The 18,800-nt window shown below is 40.6% G+C and overlaps 1 protein-coding gene across 4 annotated transcripts in view; it reads left to right on the top strand.

Moving 5' to 3' along the window:
- Positions 1 to 18,800, top strand: part of cfap58 (cilia and flagella associated protein 58) — a 169,512-nt gene that overhangs the window by 118,560 nt on the left and 32,152 nt on the right. For 2 of the 4 annotated variants that reach the window (XM_072657287.1, XM_072657286.1), the window contains one exon: positions 11,724 to 11,857. The exons of 1 other annotated variant lie outside the window; for it this stretch is intronic. In XM_072657287.1, coding sequence (XP_072513388.1) covers positions 11,724 to 11,857 — 134 coding nt within the window. Of the gene's footprint in view, positions 1 to 335; positions 456 to 11,723; positions 11,858 to 18,800 lie in introns of all 4 variants that reach the window. One more of the 4 variants, XM_072657285.1, reaches the window with a different exon arrangement.

Below are 18,800 nucleotides of genomic sequence, written 5' to 3'. Positions count from 1 at the left end.
TGTATTTGTGTGTGAATGTGCTGCGTAGAGTGGAGTCTGCTTAGAACAAAAGATTTCTTTGCCGGTACAGCTGAATTGAAAAGCCCTGTATTGCTGTCACCTTCACTAGTGGTGCTGTTGAAAGAGCTGTGTGTTCCCATGTTAATGGAGTGTGTTTGCATAGCCTTAATACATGAATAAGAGCAACAATAACAATAGCTAAAATGAGGGTTTCATATCCACCAAGAGAACTAGGGTGAGTTTACTGTGGAGTATTCATTTGGCAAATTACTGAACATTGTATGTATTTGTGTGTGTGTGTGTGTGTGTGTGTGTGTGTGTGTGTGCATACATAGGAGAAGGAGAAGCTGTATGTGGAGCTCAAGCACATACTAGCTCGTCTGCCTGGTCCAGAGGCAGCAGAACAGCTTCACATCTACCAGCAGATGCAGAGGGAAAAGACCAAACAGCTCAAGGTTTACTTACATCTCTCTCTCTCTCTCTCTCTCTCTCCCTCTCTCCCTCTCTCTCTCTCTTTCTCTTTCTTAATTTCCTTTCTCCCTTCCTGGTTCTGCAGACAGGCCAGCATGTCAACCCAAGAGTCTAGGCATACCAGAACCACTACCACCACCACCACCACCCCACACTGAGGGCTTTTATCAGACCATAAATCATTTCTCCACTTATCGCTCTCCTCTCTCACCCCCCTCACCAGCCCCCCAACCCCTCATTCCCGCTATCGTGCGAATGAATAATTAGTTACCTCTCTGCCTAATTAAGAGCTCTTGGGCCCAGGCCGCAGGCGGCTGGCGCTAATGTCGTCGGGGATTTTTGGTCTCGCCTGTCCTCTCGCCCGCAGCTTTTTGTGCGGTTTAGACGGCCTAATTCCTTCGCCATTAAAAAAGCACAAGGCCGGAATGAGAGGGGTGGGGGGAGGATGAAATAGTGATGAGACAGCCTTCCGCTCATATGTCTTCAGTGAGCGTGATGTAACCAGGAATGTGTTCCTCGTAGAAGTTGGCCTTTAAGGGTAATCTGAGAGAATTGTACACAGTTAGTCTCCTGCATCGAATCTAGTCGATCAGCCAAGACATGTTTGCTGTCAGAAGCTTTTTTCTTCACTGGAGCTATGAAGATAATGTAGCTAATAAGTAATTGTAGCTCATAGCCAGCATATTGCCATTATTCTTCACTGGAGCTATAAAGATAATGTAGCTAATAAGGAATTGTAGCTCATAGCCAGCATGTTACCATTATTCTTCACTGGAGCTATGAAGATAATGTAGCTAACAAGTAATTGTAGCTCATTGAAGTTATCTTTAGCTACATCACATAGTAGTAGTAGAAGTCAAAGTAGCCATTAGCAGCTGCACTTTTGTCTACTTTGCTACTTTGCTCTGCTACTTTGGTCAACACAATTGAGATGTAGTCTTGTAGCTGCAGCTGCAAACATTTACGTTTACATTAAATGCATTTGTCACTCTAATCCAGAAAGACTTACAAACGTTCTTCACCGTTTTCTCAGAAAACACACCTTTTCACAATTGAGCCATTAGCCTTGTAGCTACACAGCATTATTTCACACACTGAACTTGTCTTAGCTACATTTTAGGAGATGCGAAAAATAAAGGTTGTTTTTTGGCCAAACTGTTCCTCAACAGCAGTGGTCCCCACTAAATCTAAGAGGAAATCTAAGAACCAATTGATATTCCTTTACCAATTAGATTAGCTTATACATTTTTATTCATCTTAAACTTACAAGTATCTTCACACTTGTAAGGCCTTGTAAACACTTGTAAAACGATAAGTTGAAGTACTTATGTTCTGAAAATAATGGCTTTCCAACATCACACCACAGTTATACATTTTCCAAAGGTGTTCGCCACCTATATCTTCTAGTTTCTACTTATTGAAATTGGAATTGAATGAAGTACCTTTGTTTTGCTCTCTATCCACTACATGGATTTAACTGAATAATGAAAAATATATATATATTTCTTGTGTTGTTTATTTTAAGATGGAAAATGCAGAATAAAAGGCTATGTAACTGATGGCTACATAAAAAAAAAACAACAAAGAGTGAGAAGTTTTAAGCAAATAATTAGCTATTTTAAGAGAATATTTGACAACTTATTAGGCTTTTTAAGAACACTGGGCCTCCTTTCCAGCTGTTCTCAGGAAAAAATGATTTATTCTTAAAACTCACTTACCCAGTTTTTACAAAGATTCTGACTTTCACAAAAAATCATATTTGGGATTTGTTCAATTTATGAGGACAGTGGGATCCATTATTATAAGAGCAGAGCTGTGAACAATTTTATGGGTTAAAAACACAATTTTTAGGACATTTTGACACAATGAAAAGACTAAATGTGACTGTATGTATTTTCTACGGCTTTCCATTATAATTCCCTTTGCTTTGATGCACCCACTTTAACTCAGTAAGTGCTTGTTAATGAGTTGATTAATTAGTCTAGGAGTGCTGGGAGCAGAGAGGGCACTAAAAGGACCAGAGTAGGAGACCACTGCACTAGAAGACCCATATTTTTAGAAATCAAATTTTCTGTGCTATTTAACAGTATAAGGTATACTACACAAAAGTCTTCAGCCCCCCGTTCGTACAGTCCATACACGGAAACTAAGCTGCAAAAGTGACTGAATTTGAGTTTTTGTGATGACATTAAAACCAGGGCAGTTCTGTATGTCCACCTTCTCAGCCCACAGCTGTTTAGCCCTCCCCAGTCACAGCAGACAAGAGGCACAACACAGGGCATGATAGAGCTCATTTACATGTGCCAGTCTTTAAACAGTCTGTGTGATTCTAAAGTTATGAAATGGGCATGTAAGTGAGCTTAAGGGGGCAAAATTAAATCAGAGGGAAAAAAGTAAGTTATGGGTCCTTTAAGCTTTTGGCTGAAGTGAGCAGGTCCTGTGTAAAGAGGCAGGAATGTCGACTCACAGCGCTGTGGGCATCTGTGCTTCTAAAAGAAATTATTCATTCTGACTCTGAAGATCGAGAACACCTTATCTCTGCAGATTCAGGGGGCTATTCTTTTACATATCCGCAGAGTTCGGAACTTTCCAGGCCTAGCTCAACACGTCACATAGAGAGTATTAGCACCCTGAAGGCTATGCCGCTTCAAGTTTAATTTACTGATAATTCATTACCAAGCCCAGGCCTAATGGCTTACACACCGCAGGCGTCAACCGACAAAGCTTAAACTAAACAACCCTCTCACAGGATTGAGCGCTAGTGCTAACATTGGGGGAAAAGAAGCCCCATTTAGAGCAAAAGTGAAAAATCACCTCAGTTTCTCTTTGTTTTGATTGAAGTATCATTTTTTCCCACCTGCACTTTTGGAAATTAGCATTAATTAACATTGCCTTTGAGTGTTTAAGTAATGAATATTTAATTGTGCTCATTACTGTTTTGAAGGTGTTCTCGCTTATTGTTAGATATCTGATGAAAGAAATTTGCTATAATTGCCCTTTTCCAACTAAACTAGCACTGTAATCAGTAATAATGTCCTGCAGAAGGCTCTTTGAAAGATTACAGCTGTGTCTGTACAATTGATCTGACCTATTAGTAGAAGGAGTAGGCTGGAGTAGGCTGGAGTTGAAAATTTGTGTAAAAAATATATTACTTAGTGCCCATCGACCCAGCAAGAAGAAGCCTATGCTTAACATGTTGCATATGGTGTAATATGAATCTAGGAAGACATATACAGTACATTCAATGCCCACTCGATTAGCCCAGTCTGTCTTGGAGCTCCACCTTTCTGGTGTAAGTTTAGTGCAAAGTCTGTGTTAAGGGTTCCTCAAGTCCAGCATTAGTAATTGCTTGGCATGCAAGGCTTGAGTTCCTGGATTCTGGGGTTGATAAAAAATACTGTCGAGCCTATAGATTAATAGGGTTACACAGCAAATACTCCAATTATAAGTCGAAATAAGCAGATCAGTCAGGCTCATCTTTAACCCATGATCTAGCATTTGTCTTTATTCATCATGAATAAACCTCATATCTCCAAATGATACCCTTCGTAAGGGTTAGGGTTGGGCTTTGACTTAAGGCTAAGGTTAGAACCAGGGCCAGGAAAGGGTTTAGGTCTTGGGTTGACATTAAGCAGAGTTATGAAATAACTGAATATTGGGAAGAGGAACGTGCCTGAAGCCTGTCCTCTCTCATGTAACGTTCTATAAATTCCATCTCTACCTTGTCCATGTGTCTATGTCAAGTCTGCACAAGCCTCCACCACCCTGTCAGCTCCCCTTTAACCCTGTCATCTATCACTCCTGGCTCCACACATCAGAGAGGGGACTTGGCTTTCCACTACAAAGCAAAAGCCACTGCTCACATAGCTCTACTAAACGTTCCAAACCCATACAGTCAAATAATCATAAGCCTATCTCAGGCCCATCCTTAACCCAGGATCTGGAATATGTCTTTATTCATCATGAATAAACCTCACAATATAATAACTGACTGCAAATTTACCATTTTTGTCTTCATTTATTTTTGTTTTATTGTTGATTTTTCCTGTTTTGTTTATCATTTTGCTGTCCGGTGTCAACCTGAGGAGGATGGGTTATCCTTTTGAGTCTTGGTTCCTCTCAAGGCTTCTTCCTCTCGATCTAAAGTATTTCCCTTGCCACTAGCTTCCTCAAAAGAGGCTCGGACCCAGGTCCCTGTAAAGCTGCGTTGTGAAAACATTGGTTGGGAAAAGCACAATATAAATACATTTAAATAACTTTCCAGGAGCAGGAAATTTAACTTTCAATGGAAGTCAATGTAAAATGATTATAAGTTATTTTGGAGCATTTCTATTGGTACATGCGTAATAAATGACAATGTAAAGAACAGATGATCAATTATGTCAAAAAGTAAAAAAAATATGGATTTTGCATGACAGCTTGTAATAGAACAACTGTCCCAGGTGTGTCAATAGTTACTTTTCTGTTGCCACATTGTGCAAATTACAAGCGCTTAAGCTTTGGCCTACTGATAATGTAACTGGAGTGTAGAGGCAGAATGCAAGTGCCATTTCCATACAGCAGGAACACAAAAGAAAACATAAACTAACAAAACAGAGAACAAAGCAAGGAAACTAAAATGACAGTAATGCAAAGTAGAAGGAAACCAACATAGCGCTCACACAGCACCCGCGAACGTGAAAATTAACCTCAACAATGCTAGACAAGGAAACACAGGGGTATAAGAGCACAAGACACAAACAGGAACACCTGGAGAGGATAACGAGAGGGCAGGGCTACAAAGGAGACACAGTTGGGAGCACTAATGACTAGGCGGGGATGGGCGGAGACAAGAAGACAAAACAGAGCCATGTGCTGAAGAGGACATTGGGGAACCAAAACTAAGATAAACAGTTGGTTACAGATAAAGTTGTGATAAACAGTTGGATTTAGCATTGGCTTCCATGACGTCACCATAAACGACTGAACTGGACCGTGTGTTCATTTTATTTATTACCTGAAGCATCTGAATATATTCAGTAGACTTTTAGGAACAGTGTATTTGGGTAATTAAAATATTGGACTGAATTCACACCATCTTAACATCCTCAGGAAGCTGTTAGAGACACGCTGACACCCTTCTGTAACTGGATTAGGTTTTGGTTAAGGTTAAGATCAGAATAAGGGCATGTGTCAGAGTTAGGTTTTTAATTTGAGGTTAGGACTGGATTATTAAGGATTATGGTTTAGGATTAGGGCCAGGATTAGAGTTAGGTTTCGGGTTAGGGTTAGGGTTAGGGTTGAGCTTTGACTTAAGGGTGAAGTTAGGACTATGGCCAGAGAAGGGGTTAGGTTTCGGTCTTGGCATCAGCCATGTGTCGATGTCAAGTCTCCACAACCCTCCACCACCCGTCACCTCTCCTCTCCTCACCCTGTCATCTATCATTCCTGGCTCCACACACCAGAGGAGGGACTTCCACCTAAACTCCCCCTCTCACAGTCTTCTCCCAAATCATCGTAAACTAAAGGCATAATCTGATCTAGCAAAGGTTAGGCTTAGGATTGGGACCAGGAAGAATGTTAGGATGTTATGATAGTGTTGGGTTTTGGGTTGAGATTAAAATCCTTAGTTAGGACCAGGATCATGGAGGTGTCCACTAGAGGGCATACCAGAGAACACTGATCATAAAGAACTACTGGATTTGCATAATTGAGGGGATTAGCCCTTCGGATAATTCTACAGTCATGGCCTTCACAGATGGTATGGACAACCGCTAAATCAGTGGAATGGACACATCATACAGATGTGAGTGATTGTGGACCTGGATATGCTACTTATAATACCAAGAGTTTTTAATCATCTACAAAGGACCACTCAATGTAGTGTAACCTTTATACTGTATTGTCTTCAATACCTTATTACATCTGTTATATTTATAAGTTGACCATAGTTTTTTTTAAATAGATTACTTATATTTTTATTACATGAGAAAAATGATGTTTATCGGACATAATTGTTGTATGTAATATTTATGTCTGATAATGTGTTCATTTTAGCCCACATTTTATTAGAGTATTAAATTAGAAGAGTATTAAACAAGAACATTGTAACTGTACCTCCAGCAATTACTAAGATTACAGTATGCTGTATCTTTCTGAGCGTTCTGCACTTCATACAGCTTCACTTTGCTAACCCTGCGTGCACAGTGCCAGCGACAAAAAATGCTGAGGCAGCCTGAAGTCATTAAATTTCAATGAGATGCAGCAATGCTAATCGGAATGCTTTCTGAGACAGATGTAGGTCAGTCATGATCAAGTATTAACAGAGTGAGTTTAATTGTTTAGCCTGATAAGCATTTCTGCTATTTGCGCTACACTTCAGTAGTATCTAACAGTGAGGCAGGGTTTCAACTCAACTCACAAACTCACAGTTTAAAGCAATTGCAAAGTCTATCAACATCCTTCTCTTGTACAGAAACACCTAAATAGTTTAGTAGAAACACCAAAACAACACGTTGTCCTACACATCCTCGTAGGTCCACCTTGTGCCACCACAACTAATCTGACCATTTAGGACATGGACTCCTGTTGTGGAGTGGTTGTGGAGTGGAGCCTCCATAAAGCCAATAAGCCTTAGGTGCCCATGACCCTGCCGCCAGTTCACTGGTTCTACCCTAGTGGTCTAGCAATCACAATTTGGCCCTTGTTAAAAAGGCTCAGATTTTTATTTCTTTAGTCCATTTCTTCTGCTTTTAACACAAAACCCACTTAAGAACTGACTGTTTACTTGGTGCCTAATAAATCCACCCCTTGACAGATGCCACGGTAGATAAATATAATCTGTGTTTTTAACTAGAAGAAAGAATTAAAGTCCAAAGAAAGAATTAAACATGCATGGCAAATAGCTTAAGGTCAGAACAGGAAAGATCATATATGAGTTCTACCAGCAAAATTCAGCCATTTCTGTTTCTCCTTTCTCCTTTTTTTTTTGACAAAGGTAACCCCTTTTTAGAAAAATGCTCCTCCTTGGTCTAAAAGATTTGCAACTGATTTAACCTGAAAAAGGAATACATTCCCAATGTAATGTAAGGTATTATATTATTGGTAAAAATGGAATCACATTATATTAAACAAACATTTATAGGCAAAGATATGAGATTATTATGTTACATTATTATATTACATTTCTGGATGTTGTTGAAATGATGACTGGCAGCAATGGTTGTCAAACAAAAACTGTAAAATTAAAGTACATTTTCTTTCATTTTTGCAGTGAAACTCCAGTACAGATTTGTTTTCAATTATTATGATCAAACACGTTTGAAGAACTGCAAACACTGACAGAATACCTCTGTGGTAGCATGAGAGTAAACACTAGTACACAACCAATAACACTTAGCAACACAGAAAACGGTAACTTGCTCTTACAGCCCATAACACTGAGGTCACTCAGTCAACGGTGAGTACCAGTGACTGAAGGAGACGCCTTATATGTACATAGACGGTGAGAAGTATGCATATCTTTGCTGCAGAACTAAGTTTTGTTACTTTCTTGGAATGTGTTCGATTGTAATGATTCAGGGGGAAAACATTATAATGCTGTTTCTTTGCTTTAATTGAAATTTAAATTTCTGTAGATTTTTATCTTAAACTTTTAATTAGGATATAATTTTATTTTGCATATTTTGTTTGGCAGTCATTTGACTCCAAGTCATTTTTTTATGGTGTACACATACATATAAAGCTAATCAAATTTACAAATTACAAAGAATGGACAATAAACCTTTAATTATTATCTGCATGTTTAATTACAGATAATTATTGTAAATTTACATACATTTTATTGTAATTTAGGAAAAAAGAGAAATTCTATACAAATAATAGTGTTTTCTCTATAAAAATAAATAAGAAATAAATGTAATTTGTAATTATTGGCAGAATATTTAAAATAACAGTTTTTTATTAGGTTTTTAAATAGTTTTTAAATAGTGTCGGTGAATGTGATATTTAAAAAATCTGAACAAGAAATGTTTATCCAAGAACATTATGAACAAACCAAGAAGTCTGGGGTTCGATTCACTGGCTGGGCTGGCACACCGCACATACTAGTAAGAGTCCTTGCACAAGGCATGTTTTTTATTTTTCTTCCACAATGCACGTCCGTAAGAAATAAGTGGCGTTATTAGTCGGCTTATGTAGAAAATTTGACTGATCCTACATCAGCTGATTTGTTCTGCAGACTTCTACACGTGTGAGCCAGGAAGTCTATTTCAGCAGAAGTGCTGAAGCAGGATCAGCTTTGTGCTCTGGAGCAAGATTTTTATGAACATGGCTGGATCTGATCTTAGATCAGCAGTCCTGTGAGGAGATTCATTGTGAGTACATTGTGAGCCACAGCCTGCGGGCCTAACCAGCATCCAGGCCCATTTATTTACCAGCAGAGAAAGCCAAGGCTCTTAAATAAACCTGTTAAATGGGACTCTGCGAGTTAGTTCAAGCTTTTCATTTATTTATTTCTTTTGCTTTATTCGGCAGAAGACTCAGCTTCCCAGAAACCTCTTCAATTCTGCAGCTGCCTGACAGGCCCCCTTGGCAAGACAGCACATTTGGGGGCTTCTCTCCACCGCTTTGTCTCAATCTTTAATCATTCCCTCTTGCTACCCCCCCCAACACATTCTCTGTTCTCTTATTTTCCCTTCATTTCTTTACCTCCTTTTCTCCTTTTTTCTGTACTGTCTCCCCCCGTAATCTTCCCAAAAAATCGGCCCTATCACGAATCTGATAGCCATAGCCAGCGTTTGATGGCCGGGCACCGCAAATTGGTCACTCACCCAGGGAAGGGTTGTCGAGGGCAGAGACGTCCAGATGATTGACAGTTAAAGCCTGGCCAACGTCTGCTCGAATCAGTGCTGGGAAATCGCTGGGAGATGACCCCAAGAGAATCGCTGTAGTTGTACATGTCAGGCAACAGCCCTATCTGTTGCAGCCACTTAGCCTTCACACTGGACTGAGAATACCCCCAAGAATTCATTTTGAACCTTTAGAGGTCTAGAGGTGTTGTGCGTTTAGCTATAGGATCGATATTCATTTCTGTTATTATTTCATGTCATTTAATTACTTTCAGTAGTTTAGCAAGAAATCTAGTGAACATGATTTATCACTGACCCCAGCCAGAGTAGATTCGCCAAGACATGGTTGGTATCCAATGTATGCGTTTGTAGTTTACAGCTAAAGAAGAGCATGGACTGTCACCGATCTCATCTCTGTATGCACAGTTTTATGCTAACGTTTGGGCATCCTCGGCCAAATAATAAATTTAGAGGCAATAAACACAGCCTTTTTGCTAACAGCAAATTAGCAAATCCTGATGCACAGTTACTCACAGTCTTTCAAATCAGAAAAATCAACAACGCAACCTGTGTAAATGTTTGGAAACAATACAAATTCTGGACTTTTATAGCAGCCAAAAAGCTTTCAGTTTTTCTCTTTGTTTTAAATTTTACCCACTTTTCCTCCCCAATTTTAGATTTAAGCCAATTACCCAACCCACTCATTAGTACTCTCCCTCCTATCTTATGTAATGCTCCTGACGCTGGGAGGGTGAGGACTGACACATGCCTCACTGATGCCGATGCACAGTCACCAGGTAACCAACACAATTGAAGAAAAGCACTGGTTACCCAGCTCTGATGCATCGGCTAACAGAAACCGACAAGCATCAAGCTAAATTAATGAGTGGGAGAGAGAGAGAGAGAGAGAAAGAGAGAGAGAGATTTCCTCTCCTGGAGAGAGCAAGGCCAATTGTGCTCTCTCAGGCTCCAGCTGCTGATGGCAGGCAGAATGACCCAGGATTAGAACCAGCAAACCTCAAGTCTTTTAGTTCATGTGTTTGGATTTTTTTCTTTGCAGAAAGCTTCTAGTTCTGAGAAATGTTGGATTCGTCTTGTTGAACAGCGTGTTTATGATCTATTCACAAATATGGTCTATTTGCAAATTCCAACAGCTTCCGTTTGTGTCTCCTCAGGTAGTCAGTGGTGCTTTTGGGGTATATCTGGGATCATTCTCCTTTTGTAGAAGATATCCTCTCTTTAGATTCAGTTTTGGAATGTTTGACATTTGCATCCAATGCTAACCATACACTAGAGGACTTAAAAAAGACTGTGAAAATACTTTTAAAAGACTAAAGTTTAACAGTCTCTCACATCTAAAGACAGCTTGTCATTGCAGTTTGCATTACAGAATGTGGACACGACCCTGTTTAAAAGACCGGGACAGCAAGGGGCTTCCTTGGGGATGGACAGCGCTCACCTATTGGTTATTCACAATGTTTACGTCACAATTTGTGTGAGCCAAAGCTAAAAATACCTTAATAAACACGGTTGATTCGATTGGAACATCAAGACGAGAAAAGCCAGCTATCCTGACATTAGGAAAATGTAGTATGATCTGAAGGTGACTATGTGTCAGGAATGCCTATTTTCTGGAGATGCTGATAGTCTTGAGGTTAAGGGTCAGTAGATTCAGGGTCAGGCAGATACATCTTGTTGCAACTGCCTAGACTGTAAACATAATAAAGACTGACCTTCTGTTTTGTCCCTTCACCTGTAACCACCCATAAAGCTGTGTACTGTAACACTTGGGGCTTAACACTTGGGACTTGGGGGGGGAACTTGGGGTTGAGGTCTGCCTGCAGAATGGACTGTGAACTGAGCTCCTGCTCAGGCAAATGAAATAACTCCAGTCTCCAGCTCCTATTCCTCTTCTTCTCTGCACGAAAAGACAAGCTTACAACAGTAACAAAGTCCAGCGTTTGTTAGCAGTGTTAGCATAGCTGCTTTTTAAGATTTTACTTAAATATATTTTTAGCTCCGTAGTAAAATTTCGGAGCAGTATTCAGGCTTTCACTGGCATACAGTTTAACTTACCTGCTGTCCACAACTACAATAATAGCTTCATCAAATTAAAACAGAAACAATAAAATATCTTTCACTTCAATGAGCCACAAATGAGAAATGCTTCATCTAAAATTACACCAGGCTTTTGTTATCGCTGGCACTAACTGCAGCTTCTAAGGGTTGAGGGTCATCTTGTAATGAGTAAAACCACTGTGAGTAAAATGAGCGTGCTAAGTATAATGAATGCTACTACTGATAATAAGCCAATTTATGAATAATTGTGTTGCTGGATAACTACTGTGGATAAGGGCACTGAGGGGACCATAGTAGTGTTCAAATCTCTCATGTTGTAAATTTCCTCTTGTGTGTGCTTTCCAGGCCCTGTCGGCCGAACTCAACATGTACAAGTCTCAGATGCAGGAATACAAGTACGAAATCGAGAGGCTGGCCCACGAGCTGCAGAACACCAAGAAGAAATACCTCGCCCTGAAGCACAAAGTGCAGGAAAGCAGGTGAGACTTTTTCAAGTCAAATCAAGAGCATATCAGTGAATTTGAATATATTATAAGGTATACTGGGATCGCTGTATTAAGCAGTTTAATCACAAACATGTAATCATAATCAATGCATGTATGAATATCAGCAACAACAACAATGACAACAATAATAATAATAATCTGTTTTGGATGGTTGGAGATTATTAAAATCCACACATTCCAATATTTATACACAAATTGCTGTGTTGCCAGTGAAGTTGCATTAGCAACAGTTTGAACAGCCAGTTGTGTTGCATTAGCTAACAAACACCCATGCTGGCTAGCATAGCGCTGAGTGATGGGGGGCGAGGGAGGACTAATGACGCTCATTCAGACTCCCAGCTAGGGATGGCTGTGACATCATCAAGGACTAAACCAGTAATCTCCCAAAAATAGGGCCAGCACTTAGACGGTTGCTCCACCCGAGAGCCCCAGACTACACACTGTTATGTCCAAAGGTTTGTGGACATCTGCTCATTCAGCCTGTCCAGTGTTTCGTCAAGGGTAGTAGTAGTGAGTTTGTACCCTGTTTGCTGTAGTAACAGCCTGTGCTCTTCTGGAAACACATTGCTTTGACATTTGATTGTATTCAGACAATGCTGAGGGGCATTATACCCTTCTAGTCACCCCACTAGCCCTCTGGTGACCTCAGGCAGTGCTTTTCTATAGAGATTATACAAGCTATGTGTGCAGTTTTTATGTCCACTGATGTGTCCAAAAGTGTTTGGACACCTGCCTATCCAGCCCTGTGTTTCTACTCAGGGTTTTGCTGTAGTAACAGCCTGTCCTCTTCTGGAAACAGTACTTTAAAGATTTGATTGTATTTAGTCAGTGCTGAGGAGCATTATACCCATCTAGTCACCCCACTACCCCTCTGGGGATCTTCAGAGGATGCTCCAGCGTGTCTCTTAGCAATGCTTTACACCCTTCTTGTCACCCCACTACTTCTCTGGTAACCTTATAGGACTGTCTGATAGCCAGTCAGAGTATCTATGGGCAGTGCTTTTCCATGAAGATTATGCAAACTATGTGTGTACAGGTATTATGTCCAAAGGTTTGTGGACACCTGCTTATCACGCCAGCCCAGTGTTTCTTCTATTATCAAGAATTGTTGTCAAGAGTTTGCCCCTCTTTTGCTCCAGTCATATCATCCTTATCATTGGCAGTGTGAAGAATTGTTTAAGGGTCTAAAGAACCTTCATATGATGTACACTTTACATTACCAACAGTGTACACTGAATCATATCTGATTCCTGCAACCCCTGTAACTGCCCCACCTCGTCCCACCTCCCTCCCGCCTTACTGTAACTGACCTTCAGCAGCGCCAGCAAGCACATGACTGACGACGTCTGACTCCAACATAAAATTATGGCTTAAATAAGAGAAGTGAGGGGAAAGGTGAAAAGAAGTAAAAAGAGTAAAATGAGCCTGCTAGAGGAAGACAGGACTCAATGGGCCGGAGAAATGAAGAGCAGTTGTTGGTCATCGCTCGCCGTTGTTTGATTGTTATTTAATATAAAAAGTGGCACGGAAGATTAAGCAGTAGTGCAAAGCCAGCTGATCTCCCTTTGAAGGGAAAAATAAACGTCTGGACAGCCTTACGTTCACGTGTTCCATATGATGGCTGGAGCAGACCTTTGGCCTGATTCAGTCATGACTGATGAAGCTGCCTTTAGGTGCTAGAGTGCAGCAGTTAACCTGCGGGACTTCATTTGTTGAGTGCTGTTGAAGTTAGCATTTTGTGGTTTTCTTTACTATTGATTTTTATCTAGACGCTCTGTTGACCACTGCTGTATCTCAGTATCAAGGGCTAAGGGCTGGTAATTGGACCAGGCTACCATTCTTTTACTCCTTTCCTCTCACACATGCACACACTGCCACTGAAAAGTTTGAAATGATATACAGTGGGGTCCACAAAACAAATCTGGATTTCTTTTTATTTAAACTTGAAAATGGACAACAGAAAGTTAAGGAAAGCCAGGAAATAAATAAAAACAAAGCACAGAAATGATAAATAAATATTCAAATTAATGCAAATGTGCGATTCTGACCATGTCAAGGCCTTTCTAAAAAAAGGTCAGATTTTTTAGAGTCTTATCTCTTCCATTGAAGCTCAAGTTCAGACGACTCTCAGGTGGCTCTGATCTTCTCATCAGAGGCCTTGGCACAAACTTGTGGAGTCTGTGCAGCCCACTCTCTTTAAAGTTAAAGGGGACACACCAAGTAGAAGCCTTTCCATCAGTATGTCCCTTGGTACAACCAATTTCGATGCAAATAGATGCCAGAATATCAATATCTTTCTGTTAGCTAAAGGGGATCCAAGTAAACCAACAAAAAAAATGTATAAAATAATTATGCTAAAACTCCAAACCTTCAACAGTTTCAAATGCATGTTAGTTTCAAATCCACTTTATAATGTTTAATTATTCGTATTACAATTATTGATATTATGGCTTTCACAGATAATAATTGAGGATATTTAACAATAAAGCATTTCCAGTCTTATACTGTCACATTTAAAGGTAAGGAAGTCTGGGTGCAATTGTAGACTGTAGTTTAATGAGGCTCGGACACAAAATCGAGGTCAGGAATGTTCCAAACATCACAAAAGGCAGACAAGAGGTAGCAAAGACATGGACAGGCAGTTGAGGTACAGGCAATGAGAGGTCATAACACAGAATGGGCAAATTACAGCAACTCTAGATTGCCCAAGAAACTTTGTAAAGTCTAAGGGTGTTTTCACACTAGCATTCACACTATCCGGGACTGCTTGCTCAGAGAGTTCAGTACGTAAGTGTGAAAGCTGTTTTTGAGCCCGGTAGTGGCCCAGAGAACCCATCTCTGGTCCTCTTCCTTGGTGGTCTGGGGTTCGCTTCAAGCGGTCTGCTCTACATTTCATCAGGTGACTTCTACGACTTCGCCTGGATGGCTAAAGACCTTCTCTTACGAGAATGTCTCCTTGTTTGCAGTTTCCATGAGCCCCTCTCCCAAATGTGCCCCGAATCAGTCCTGGGAGCGGACTTGTGTACTTGGGGCAAGTGTGAAAACATCCATACTAGAACTGGGAACTAAATTCAGCCTTGGACTTTTGTTTAGACCAGCCAATCACAATCACAGGCTGCATCACGGTACTTCTGCTACTTCTCCTGTCCTTTAACTTCTTTCCTACTTTTCCTTTCATTCATGGGAGATGAGGGGAGGTTATGGAGACCTGAAGAATTTTCTTGTCTATTGTGGCTGCCACATTTGTGTCTTGAGGAACTTTACATGGTTTTAGTAGGTTTTAGTATCCCCTGCTGAGCTGGCATGCTCACACTAGCGTGTTGAGTCCAGTTTCCGCTCTCTAGTGTGGATGGAGAGACTGTTAGAAATGTTGCTAAAGACTTTTAAGCAAAGTAAAAGGTGAAGGTGCATGTATTTGTCATTGTACACCGAAATGTGTCCTCCGCATTTAACCCAGCTGTGGTAGTGAACATACACACAAACACTAGTGAACTAGGGGCAGTGAATACATACACACACCCAGAGCGGGGGCAGCCAACTCCAGCGCCCAGGGAGCAGAGAGGGTAAAGGACCTTGCTCAAGGGTCCAACAGTGTTATTGATAGCCCGGCGCTCTAACCGCTGAGCCACCACCGCCCGACTTCCTGGGTGGAGTACAGTAGTGCATCCTCTGCTGGAAGCTACTTATTCCCTTTCAAAGGTTTATAAACGAAGAACTCTTGAATCTTGACTCTGTACAGATTAGGCTATCTGGACAGAGTCAGGATCAGGCTTTTCCATACTCTGTATCCTGGCTGGACAGAGAGTGAGTGAGAATGTGCGCGAGAGAGAAGATGGGGTGCAGAAGAGTGTCCAAGAGAAAGAGATCATGCTGTAGAAACAAACCTGAGCCCGGCTCTCGCAACACTAGTCGCATCTGCATGATTGGCTGGTGCACTGAGGGAACTTTTCTTCTTAGCAGCCCACCGGGAATTGTCCCGGTCCTCCCGAAGGCCAGTCCATCTCTGGTCCTAACTGAGGAGAGAGTCCAGATAACAGCATTGCAGATGAGATGCAGCTGGTGTGGGGCATGGCCTGTAATCAGTAGGCTGGCACCACTGAGGACGGGAGCTCTGAGGATGGCCAGGGGGCATCTGACACCATGTTCATTTTTTTATGGATTTGACTGTGATTTGTTGATTAGGCGCTGTTGTGATACTTGGAATATAAAGCCTACCCATATAAACAACTACACCGTTGGTGGAGAAGCTGTTGAGTGTGTGTGTTTCTCCTATTATATAACGCTGCTTAACTCCACCTCGTGGCCATCAACACTCTGTAACTGGCAAAAGCACCAACACACGGCTGCATATTATCTTCTGTTATTAATTAAAATACAGTTCTTTAAATCACAAATGTTACTAAACCCGTCCAATAGTAGTGTAAATACACACACACACACACACACACACACACAAAAGCCCACCCACATGAATGCAGTAAACCCTCTCTCTCTGTACTTATGGCTGTCTGATTACTACAAACTGCTCTCGAATGGGCAGTTGGCACACCAGCGGTAGCGGGCGCAGATTGCTTGGCTCTGATTGGCTATTCCCTGCCATCTGGTGCAGTAGTGTGACTGTGCTGCTTCCTGTATCTCGGCTGGATGTCCCCCTGTCATCCCACTGGACGGATTTCAGACAGGGCGATCAACCAGTGTGGCCCCTGAGAGGATGCCATGCACCAACTGGTCCTCTGTTTTGTATGGAAATGAGCTGTGAGCTAGACTGTGTTCGGTTGTGTTCGGTTGGACAGAGTAGGCCAGATTTATAAAACTCCATGCAAAATGTGCGCTAGATCATCATGCTGGATCTCAGCGCACCACTGCCTTATTCTCGTTGCAGTAATTTTGCATGTGACCTCAGCAACAGCCAATCACAATTCTTCAAAACTGCAAATTGGCAACTTTACAGGAGAACGAAAACCCCTTCTTAAATTTTAATGAGTGGAAGAACATTGTATAAATATTATTTTCTAGGTCATTTTGGAGCATTTCTATTGCTCCATTCATGATGAAATGTTGACACATTGTAAAGAACAGCTGCCAGATTTCAACCATGGATTTTGTTTTAAAGATGTTAAGAAATGGAAATGGGTTTATTATTAATGACCATGTCTCTGTGCCTAGTTTGAGTCCAAATGGGTCATAATAATTCATAATCAGAGCCATGGATTTCAATTCAATGGAAATCTCTAAATCTAATTCTAAACTACAGCAGGCCTGTTTTTTCCCCCATCACCAATCAGTGAGCTCCCACAGAGCCCCCACCCTGTGGCCATCTTAAATGCACATGAATGAATGTCCAATTTTGGCCATGTACTAGATAGACACATTAGACATAATGTATTTGGAGATAACGTCATAATATTTCTATACAGCGATATACAATATTACCTGTGTACAGCCCAACCCTACACATGGATCAGTCAATCAGATCATAAAGCCAGAACTGTGTATTTTATAAATAAATAATAACTGCAGTGATGACAACAAAGAGCACTGGCATCACATAACTGCGGTATAATGTAATCACCATCACATCCCTAATGTGCTCTCATTAAGGGTTCTATGGAAGTGCTTCTTTATAGAACCAGGTCTACATAAAGAACACTTTTTGATGCTTAAATGGTTCTTTGCCTGGTCAAGCGTTCTTCAGATGGGTGGAAAACCTTATATATTTGTATTCATAACAATATGGCATATACCCTTAAAAAAGGGGGTTCTTCAAGGGCCATTTAGTGAAAGTGAATATATTTTTGGAGTTACAATAATTCTGTATAAACCCATTGCTTTCATGAACTCCTTAAACCCTTTAAACTATATATGTTTCATAGGCCCTAAAATAGAACCCTGTGGGACTACGCAAAATGTTTTAAGCTTTTTCATTTTTAAAGGAATTTCCTAGGATTTAAAGACATAAATGGGGTCCAGGTGGTAAACCCCCTCACCCTCCCCAACTTTCCTACCCTGTAGAGCATAAAACCCCTTTATTCTCCGTTTAATGAGCATCAGGTAACTTACATTTTATTTTTTAAACAGCCTAAATCCTGTTTCCCCTCACATCACAGTATCTGTGCAAACACTCTTTCTTCTGGTTAATAGTCTCCCAGTAGTGTGTGATGAAAAGAGAAATAAAAGGGGGAAAGGCGGGGGTACTACAAATCCCAGTGCATCAACAGTCATTATATCAGTGGAGACCATTATTTATCCTCACTTGTTGACGATAAACAGTATGTGTGTGCCTGTGGCAAGAAAACCAAGTCAGTGTGTGTTTACCATTCACTTATACTTATCAAGCATGACCTACTGATTAGTGTTTAATGATGCTGTAATTAGTTGTTTACTCATAGGAATCAAGTATTTTTTGTGCAACTCTTTTTTTAATTCAATTATCAAAGCAAATAAGAAGTCTTACACTTCAGTAATCTCTGTCTGCCCTAATGCTTTTTTCCTCTTCTGCCTGCAGCTTTACAGAAGATTTGTTATGGGTCGCAATTCCCATTAAGCAAGAACCATGATTACGCAACTTTACACAGGACTGTGGTTCAATAAGTCAACGCTATTTAATGAAACAAAATGCAAAAAAAAACTATTTCTTTTCTGTGACAAATGTAGTCGGTCAGTTTCTTTAGATTTTTGCACTGGAGCTATGAGGCTACTGTAACAAAAAATACATTGAATGGGAAGTTTATTCCTCACCAGTTAGCATTGTACAACCTGCATGCCTAAATCATTCATGCCACATACTGTATCGGTGTAAGAAAATATTGATATATCGAAGATGTATTGAATCTTAACTCCTGTATTGTGTCATGTAACATATTGTCAGGTTTTTACCAATACACAGCCCTAACATACTGCATTCTTACTGAGTTTT

Source organism: Salminus brasiliensis, chromosome 15, assembly GCF_030463535.1.
Source record: "Salminus brasiliensis chromosome 15, fSalBra1.hap2, whole genome shotgun sequence".
Lineage (NCBI taxonomy): Eukaryota > Metazoa > Chordata > Actinopteri > Characiformes > Bryconidae > Salminus > Salminus brasiliensis.
This window is presented reverse-complemented; position numbering and strand designations above follow the sequence as displayed.